Below are 10,341 nucleotides of genomic sequence, written 5' to 3'. Positions count from 1 at the left end.
TTATACTGGAGATAGTGTCTTTGTTTCAGCGGTGACAAAAATGTTTGAAATGTCTTTATTGGCTTGAAAGTTTTAGAAGCATTTTCTGATCCCTATTAGGGGATCAAGGTCTCTCTTCATATGGCTTTTTGGGTGTTTCAGATTATTGCTCAGAAACTAATTTATATTTTGAGATATCTACCTGGGTCAGCAGGAGAAATAGTAGACCTGCTTTTTGGGATATGTGGTTTTGTCAGTTCTTTGTATCCAATCTTTTACCGATTTCTACACTAATTGTATGAACACAAAGAAATTGTGTTTGAACACAGCACCTGAAGTACATGTCTCCAAACATGAATCTGTGAATTAGGTATGGGGGGAAAAGAACAGGTGTGATGAAATTCTCAAGAGTTCTTGAACAGCAAGAGTTCTTTTGCTTTTCACAAAAAGCAAAGCAAGGGAGACCTTAATCACTTTAAAAATTGTAAGCATTCTTCTAAAATATCTCTTGAGGTCTTGTCAGCAGATAAGGATTTTATTTGTTTGGAATCATTGATTCTAGAAACATATTGGTCTTTACAGCATGAATAAATGACTCAAATCATTCCAATTGAAAAGAACATGTAAAGAATACGAGCTCTAAATCACTGTTTGAAAGATTAACATCTGTAACTTGCCTCCAATTACCACTTGGCATGTAATGACATTGCTTTTAAAGTACGTGTGCCTAACAGCATGAATTGAGGTCACATCAGGATACTGGTCATGGGGCGTGTGATTCTCTGGTCTGTACCTAGTCTTGGCAATCTTGATTGTCAATTTATCCTGAAAGGTGTGTCCTAATAATTTCTCATCTTCTAGACAGAAGATTTTCTGTACTTTGCATTTGCTGACAAAATGAAGCATGATATTGTCTTCTACAGTGGGCACTCAGACAATGAACAAATGTTTTCCTGTCATTCTCCTATTTGTCATTATTTATACTTTATTTGATACCTGGAAAGTTATCCAGCATTCACTTAAAAGCCTGTTGTGTTTGGATGTGCCTCAAAATACGGTACTAGTTGAAGAGTCACTACTCACCCACTCATGCAGATAGATGCCTATACTCCAAGAGCATTGGTAGAAATTGATTTTCTGCCACGTATCATGAAATCACCAGAGAAATACAACATAAAGCAAATATTTACTCCCACAGCAGAGAATGGAGCTCAGTTTTACAAGGGACATCAGCAAAGCCCGTGGTTTAAATTACAGACTAACGAAGGGTTCAAGAGCTCAAAATTAAGTTATTCTGTTTAAAATCCATCACCAGGACTGTCATCCTGCTTATTACTTTGACTTCCTAACAAAGATTTAAATGAGGACTTTATGTACAAGTAGAGAACGTCAAGAGATGTGCACTTTTTCAGGCTTGTGTGGGCAGAACAGGCAAACATTTAGGCCATTAGCATAATTAGAATGAGGAGCGAATTTTTCCAGAAAAAAAATTAAATCATTTAAAGATTCATTTTACTTTTAATTAACAAATAGGAATTGCATGTATTTATGGAGTACAATGTCCTGTTTCCATACATCTATACATTATGAAAGGATCGAACCAAAACACTTAGCATACCTGTCACTTTACATACTTCTCTGCAGTGAGAACAGAATTAAATCTTTATTTTAAAAATCCACAAATGCACAGTTAGACTATTATCTGAAAAAAGTTCCTAGGGAATATGATGTGGGGTGCAGTTGAAGTGCAGAGGACTCATTCGTCCCAGAGTCATTCCAGAGATGCCAGGCAGGAAACCTGGAGTTCCTCTAACTGCTTCATCGTGGCATCAGATGAGGGAAGAAGGATCCAGATGGAGAACTGCTTTTGACAGCAAAATGCACTCAGATTGTGTTCTGAGAGCCTTTTTCCTGTATCACTTGGCCTCGTGTTGGGTCACCACACCAGTGCTGAGCAGCTCCCCAATGGTCCTGTCATCATATCTGAGGACGTCCTTCAGGATGTGCATTGTATGCTGCCCGAGCAGGGGAGGTGGCCTGGCCTCTGACATCTTGAACTTGCTGTATCTCACAGCTGGGCCTGTCCAAGGAGGGGGAAAGCAGGAAGCCCATTAATGAATAAACCCAGGAAGCTCATTACCTAAGCAGCCTGGAGTGCTTCCAGTGAAAGCCAAGAACAGCAGTGCCAGTCCCACCCTTGCAGAGGCACCAGGATTTGGGGAAGAAATATATTTCCACACATGGCTTTCCTTGACACAACTGCACAGCGGTTGTCTGACCTGTCTTATCACAAGGCGGTGGTCTGCAGGTCTATTCCTGTCATATTCTAGGCCTGTTCAGAATCTGTCCCTCCTATCACAAAGTCCCTCTGAGGTGGGACATCCAGCTGAATGGATTCTCTGGGTCCAAGATGACAATGACCCCAGACACAGAGTGTCTCCCCAAAGCTAGAAATCTGACCTAGGAAATCTATAAGCACTGTTCAAAGTCTACTGCATATTTCCAAGATGTAGTTCCCTGGACTTCAGAACAACTAACCTGGTTCAGGCCTTTTGTCAATAGAAGAGGTTCTGTGTACAAGTTCAATGTCAAAGAGGCTTGAGTTGGGATCTCAGTGTTCATACATTTTAGCAGAGCCTTTACAAACAAATTCCTTAACTTTTCTAAGCCTCGTGCTCCACAGCTGGGTATAATAATGTTTGCCACACAGAACTGAGGTAGGAAAGAATTTAACTGAGCAAATAGACAAAGCACTTAAGTAAAATTTCCTAACCCATAATAAGATGCAAAATTGCTGGCTTCTTACGATCATGAAAGCTTCCATAGCATCTCTCTTAAAGTTTTCAGTGTAAATGGAAAATGAAATTTATTATCAGATGTCTGCTGAGCACTAAGTCACTTTAAACAGATAAATTCAAGCAATATTTTCAACAGCTGTTAGAAAAGAGTTCTATCATCTGCATTCTTCACATGAAGATATAGAAACTCCAAAAGCTAAGTCGTCCTTAAGGCAGGCTAATCACAGTATCGGGATGAAAATCCATGTCCCATAGCTCTATCACATGTAGTGGCCATGCTCTGTCCATAAAAGTCACTGTCCTCTTCTTATTTCTCTCCTTAAAGAACAAACTGGATAGAGGGGAGCATGTTCCATCAGATTTTTCTTTTGTTGCCTCATCCAGTAAATGGTATTCCTATTGGGTATTCTTTGCATCTTATCTGATAAGACTTCAGGAGAATAAATTAGCCTCTCAGGAAGATTTAACAAAACAGTACAGGAGGCCAGGAGTTTAGCTCAGCGGTGCTGCTGCCCGCTTAATAAAACAGTACATTTCTATCTGTTAAAGACACTTTTTTCAGCCAACTTATGAGGAGCCCACAAGAAGAACAAATAAAAGGAAAGCATGTATAGGTAACATAATGCCCATTGGTAAAGCAGCAAAAGTGTTTTCAGCTCTTTGGAGAATTCTATTAATAAAAATATATATGTATATTTTTCTATTTTATTGGCACATGTTTGCAATATATAATATGAACTCTGATCAAAAATACAATGACTTTAAATTTAAAATAATTTATTATAGTAAAAGATGTATTGTCATTAATGCCCTTGAAAATAGTCTTTTTCATTCTGAACATGCTCATCCCGTCGTTCTTGCCACTTTCTGAAGCAGTTCTGGAAGTCTTCCTTCAAGAGGGTCTAGTTTCACTGTCCTGGGGGGCCTCAATGTCTTGAATCGATTGGAAACATTTACCTTTCCAAGTATTTTGACTTTAAAGAAAGCCACAGGTTGCACTGTCTGATTCAGTAAAGGTAGACAAAAGGCACAGTGCAATGTTTTTACAAGTCTACCACTCTTTTAGATAGCACTTAGCAGAATTCACCATAATTTTTATCATTCCCTGTAAAGACACTCAAAAAAGACTTTCAGGACTGCTTCGGAAAGTGGCGAGAATGATAGAATGAGTGTGTTTGAAGGGAAAGGAGTATTTTAAGGGGGAATAATGACAATGTCTCTTTTACTGTAGTATTTTTTATTCACATGTTTTTTTTTTTTGGTCATCCTCAGTTTATATTTATTTTGGGGACTTGGTGTACATGCATATCATATCTTTATAATTTTTTATCCTCTTTCCCTTCCCCCTATCTTCTCCCTTACCCTTTCCCCAAGCCCCTGCCTCATTCCCAAAAAGTCTACCTCCCTATTTCCTACCAGCTCACCTTTATTTTTCTCATTAATATTTATATTTTGGGTTTCCATATAAGAGAAATCAGGTAACATTAACCTTCTGGTCTGACTTATTTCACTTAACTTTATGGACTTGAGATCCATTTTCCTATAAATGGCATGAATTAATTCCTCTTTTATGGGTAAATAAAAATCCACTGTGTATATATGTTATAGCTTAGATCTAGAAAGCCTCCCCAAGCCCTCATGTGTTCAGAGTGGGAAGTTTGGAAGGTGACCGGATTGTGCAGGGCTGGGGATTTAGCTCAGTGGTGCCACCACCAGCCTCTCAATCAGAAGGTACCATTCGATTCCCGATACCAAAAAAGAAAGAAAGAGAGAGAGAGAGAAACAGAAGTATCACTGAGGGCAGGGCCTGAAAGGGTACACACTATTTCCCTTCCCAGGCTCTCCTTTCCCTCCCTGCTTTCTAGCTGCCATGATGTGGACAGTTTCCCTCCGTTAGGCCCTCTCACCATGCCATTGCTGCCTTAGAGCCAACCAAGCATGGACTGATAATGTGAGCCAAAATAAACCTCTCATTCTTTAAGTTGTGGGTGTTAGATATTGCATCCCAGTGACAAGGAAGTGGCTATGCCGATATAACACTTTTTCTTTATCTATTTATCTGTTGATGGGCATCTCGCCTGTCTCCATAACTTAGTTATTGTAAATTGTTCTGTTATAACTATGAGTATGCATGTATCAGAATGACATGATTAATTCTTTGGGGAAGATACCTAGGGGCAGTACACCTGGGTCAAATAGAATTTCTATTTTTAGGTTTTTGGTGAATCTCCATATTAAGTTCCATAGTGCTTGTACTAGACTACATTCCCGCCATCAATGAAGAAGGCTTTGTTCTCCATACCTGACCAGCATTTGCTGCTTTTTGTGTTCTTCACGATAACCATTCTGACTGGAGTAAAACAGAATTTTGAGAGTTGCTTTGATTTGCATTTCCATAATGGCAAATGCTGCTGAGCATTTTTTTCTTGTAGTTACTGTGGATATGGTGTTTCTAAAGAATTCACAGATCTATCACTGACAAGCTGCACCTTTATGTAACACATACTTTTCTCTACAGACCAAAGACAACTTTCAACTGATGCCTAAAGTGTGTCCATCAGTTCTTAAATTTTTCTTTAAATGCATCCATGTATAACATTTTTCACCCCAAGGGTTGATTCCTACTTGGTAAAGAAGGATACAAGAACAAAAAACAATTGGAGACAAGGACTCGCAAGGATGCTGATAATCCAATGTTTTAGGTATCTGATACTAATTCATTCTTTCCTCAGACTCTTTTTCATTTTGATATTAATTTAAAACAAGTTTAATCCAAAATTTGTCATTTGGGAGAAAGACTCCACTGAGGAAATTCAGCCTCCAGAAGTCAGTGTCACATGGCTTGATCACAAATAAAGTCCTTGAAGCAAGACTACCAAATGCAAAATAGTTATTGGATTACACCAAGATTCTGGGTGAGTTGGAATATAGTTACTATGACTTCTTGTGATAGTGGTAACAGAAATAGCAACAAGTAGTAACAGTAGCAGCTGTAGCTGTAATTACAACTTCCTAAGAGTGATGTGCCTACCAAGTACGGAAGGCTTCTGTACCTCTTCTCACACCATCCCCACAATCCTATCTACATAATAGGCTAATAGTCACTGCCTCCAGATGAGGTTTAAGGAATGGAAAATTAAAAGCAAAATGTTAAAATTAGGAGATTAAAATAACTTGCCCAGAGCTACAAAGCTAAAATATGACAGAGTCAAGATGTAATCTCCGGTATATTGGTTCTAGAACTCAGATATTTAAAGAAATAATTTATTGAAATGAATTTTACATGGCATAAATCCTTCAAAGTGAATGATTCAGAGACATTTAGTACATTCACAATGTTGTGCAAACAATCTAGTTTTAAAAAATTCTTATCACAACAAATAAAAGCCCATACTCGTTGAGCAGTTCTTACCTGATTCCTCCATCCTCTCAAGCTCAGGCCTGGATTTATCTATTCTGGATATTTATTATATAGGGAAGCATATAATATATGTCCTTTGGTAGCTGGTGTATTTGACTGGGGAGAATATCCTTGAAGTTCATTTACACTGTATGCATCAATACTGTTAGTCTCCATGTAGTAGTGATCAAGTCCATCCATACTAAAGGGAAATTCACTTCATATGTCTCCACTGCACATCACCTTTACTCGTGGTTTTCAGATCTATACTGAAGAAGACACTACCAATTTAGAACAGACATTTAGCCATTTGTGTAAACTTTAGTTTAAAACAAAGATATTCTTGGCTGTTTGTGAGACAGTAGGATAAAGACATACATGATAGTGGGACAAATAAAGCGATGTCAAGATTTCAAAGAAAGCTGTTTTTATGAGCCATTTGAAATTTATTTCTGCAATCTTGTGCAATAATCCTTTATGGCAGGAACATCTCTCCCAGTCTATACTTTTCACAAGGGACTAAAGAGCTCATAAAATATCTTTAAAATATGACAGGGGCATGACAATCCCCAACTTGAAACTATACTACAAAGCCACTGTGATAAAAACAGTATGGTACTGACAAACAGACCTGAGGATCAGTAGAATAAATTAGAAGATTCAAAGACAACTCCAGACATACCCAGCCACCTCATCTTTGGCAAAGGAGCCAAATGTCCTCACTGAAGGAAAGATAGCCTCTTTAATAAATGGTGCTAGAAAAATATTGGATTTCAACTTTCCATAGATTAAAACTAGACCAACATCTCTCACTGTACACTAAACTGAAATCAAAATGGATCAAAGATCTAAATATTAAAATAGAAACACTAAACCCATTGGAAGAGGTTAGGTAGAACTCTCGAAGACACTGGCCTAAGAAAGACTATGAACCTCAGTCACATGGGAACTAGCACAAAGATTTGAAAACTAGGATTTCATCTTATTAAAAAGCTTTTGCACAGCAAAAGAAACCACCAAGAGGGTGAAGAGACAACCCACAGTGTGGAGCAAAGTTTTTCCAGTTGTTTCTCAGACAAAGATCTACTATGTAGAATACATAGAGAACTTTTAAAATATCAGACCACCCAAATTTAAAGACTCAATTGAAAAATGGGCATCTGAAATGAAGAGGCATTTCTCAGACAAAGAAGTAGAAACAGCAAATAAACATAGGAAAAAATGTTCAGCACCACCGTTCATCTGAGAGATGCAAATGAAAATAGCTCTGAGATTACACCTCACTTCAGAAATAATGGCTGCTATCAAGAAATCAATGAAGAACAAATGCTGGTGGGGTTTACGGAAAAAGGAACCCTTATCCATTGTTGGTGGGAGTGTAGAGTGGTGCAACCACTGTGGAAATCAGTATGGAGACACCTCAAAGAACTAGGATTAGAGGTCCCATCTGACCCAGAAATTCCCCCACTGGTCTTCCCAAAAAGAATTAAAAGAGTAATACCATTTATCCATTTTCCGATGAATGAATCTAATTTCTCATTCTTTATGGCCAAGTAATATTCCATTTTATAGAAAAACCACATCTTCTTTATCCAATTTCCAACTGATAGGCAAATGGGCTGTTTCAAAGTTTTAGCTATTACAAACTGTGCCACTATAAATATAGGTGTGCGTATATCTCTGTGATACGATTCTTTTAATTCTTTTGGAAAGATACCTAGCAGAGGGATGGCTGGGTCAAATGGAACCTCTAGTCCCAGCTCTTTGAGGTATCTCCATATTGATTTCCATAGTGGCTGCACCTGTCTGCACTACCACCAACAATGGAGAAGGGTTCCTTTCTCCCCACAACCCTGCCAATATTTGTTATTGTGTGATTTCTTGATAGAAGCCATTCTTTGTGGGGTGAGGTGGAATCTCAACGTTGTTTTCATCTGCATCTCTCGAATAATCAGGGATGTGGAACATTTTTTCATATATTTACTCGCTTTTCTTACTTCCTTGTCTGAGAAATATCTGTTCATGTTCAGATGTCCATTTTTGAAATGGGTCTTTATATTTGGGGGGCTGATTGTTTTGAGTTCTTTATATATTCTTGATAATAGTCCTTTGTCTGAGGAGCAGCTGTTAAAAATTTTTTCCCACCTTGTTGGTTGTCTCTTAGTTCTGTTGATGATTTCTTTTGCAGTGCAGAAGCTTATTAATAAGATGAGATCTCAGCTGTTGATTCTTTCTGCTAGTTCCCGTGCTACTGAGGATTTGTTCATAGAATCTTTTCCTATGCCAATGTCTTCAAAATTCTGCCTAACTTATCTTCCAGCAAGTTTAGTGTTTCTCTTTTAATATTTAGATCTTGAATCCACTTGGATTTTAATTTAGTGCATGATGAACGATAAGGGTCCAATTTTAATCTTTAGCAGGTTGAGATCCAGTTTTTCCAACACCATTTATTAAAGAGGCAATCTTTCCTCCACTGAGGATGGTCAGCTCCTTTGTGAAAGATGAGGTAGCTGAGTACATCTGGATTTGTTTTTGTGTCTTCTAAACTGTTCCACAAATCCTCAGGTCTGATTCTTTGCCAGTACCATGCCATTTTTATCACAGTGGCTTTCTAGTATAGTTTCAAATGGGAATTGTTATACCCACTGCCATGTCTCTGTTGCCTAGGATGGCTTTTGCTATTCTAGGTCTCTTATGGTTCCAAATGAATTTTTGGATTCTTTTTTCTAGTTCTGTGAAATATAGTGTTGGAATTTCAATTGTCATTGCACTGAATCTCCATAGCATTTTTGGTAGTATGGCCATTTTCACCATGTTGATTCATTCAGAGCAAATAGCTTCAATGATAGTAAAAGGTGCTTTTTAAAGAATATATTTTGTTTTATTGTTTTGATAGGCAATATATATGTAAATGAATAAGTCATAATAGAATTGAAGGTGAAACAAGAAAAAAAATCTTTGAAGAAGTACTAGAAAATAATTGACATAATTATTTATATCTAAGGTCCAGAAATAATTAATAATCTTATCTTCCATTAAAAACATATGAACAAGACAAGTCACATGTTCTTAATTTTTTTGGCAAAGTAACATCTATATTCTTATATGCTTTCATATAGGTGTAAGCTCTTTGAACTTGAGAATTTTCAAGTCCCCAGAGACTCAGCCTGCACATTTTATAATGAGGTTTTCAATAAAGATTGCATTAACTTCTTGACACGGAAACACAAAACCTGACATCAACAATTTAAAGGAGGAGAGGTTCCATTTGGTTCACAGTTTTGGAGGATTTTGTCCATGGATGGCTGGCTCCAGGGCAGAAACATCACAACAGCATGGTGAAGCAGCGCAGACGCTTAGCTCATGGAGGCAAGAAATCAGAGCAGGGGAACAGTTCCAGACCGGAAGGGACCAGGGACCCTATGTAGTACCCAGTCACACCTCAATGACCCACCAAGACACACTCAGACATGTGTTCCACCATTCCCCTGGGCAGATGTCAAGGTGAATCAAGTTGATATTCCAATCTGTCAGAGTTATTGAGGGTTGGATTGAGTGTTGAATATTATAACAGATAATATTCAAGATCAGCAATAATTTTTAATTGCATAAGAAAATGACAAAATAAAATCTATTCACAAATTTGGCCAATATTCATTTGTTTTCTAAGAAACTGGAAACTTCTTAAAAAGAAGGAAAAATCCTTTTAAAAAATAATGGTGCTGGGGACTAAACCTAAGTATTCTACTGCTGAGCTATATTCTGAGCCTGGTACGATACTTCTTGAGGGAAATTTTAGCAACTCAATATAAAAAAACATTTTATAAATGTTCACATAGTTGGACAGAAGAATCTCACTTTAGAAATTTTTCCTATGAACAAAGTGGAATGTTGAGCAATTTTATAGGCAAAGATCCATACAGATTTCTAAATCTGCTCAATGCTTGACTTGCTATACTGTTTTCTAACCTACTGCCTAGAAGAGTTCCTTGGTAAAACTATGGATTCTTTTTCTGCATTTTTCTGCTTGCTCTTTGCTTCCAAAGTTTACTCTTGTTAAGAGTAGGCATTTAGGGGCCAGGGATTTAGCTCAGCAGTTCGGTGGCCTGCCTTGCAAGCACAAGGACCCAAGTTCAATCCCCGGTACAAAAAAAAAAAAAAAAA

At 37.7% G+C, this 10,341-nt stretch overlaps 1 protein-coding gene across 1 annotated transcript in view; it reads right to left on the bottom strand.

The window, feature by feature from the left end:
* Positions 1-21: 21 nt before the first annotated feature.
* Positions 22-10,341, bottom strand: part of Sugct (succinyl-CoA:glutarate-CoA transferase) — a 723,244-nt gene continuing 712,924 nt past the window's right edge. The window contains exon 14 of the mRNA XM_033765204.1: positions 22-2,059. Within this exon, the coding sequence (XP_033621095.1) occupies positions 1,896-2,059 (164 nt within the window). The 3' untranslated portion in view covers positions 22-1,895. The remainder of the gene's footprint in view (positions 2,060-10,341) is intronic.

This window comes from Fukomys damarensis, unplaced genomic scaffold (assembly GCF_012274545.1).
Source record: "Fukomys damarensis isolate Sample0158 unplaced genomic scaffold, DMR_v1.0_HiC HiC_scaffold_17, whole genome shotgun sequence".
Lineage (NCBI taxonomy): Eukaryota > Metazoa > Chordata > Mammalia > Rodentia > Bathyergidae > Fukomys > Fukomys damarensis.
The sequence above is the reverse complement of the archived record's forward strand: the minus strand, read 5'-3'. Positions and strand labels throughout refer to the sequence as shown.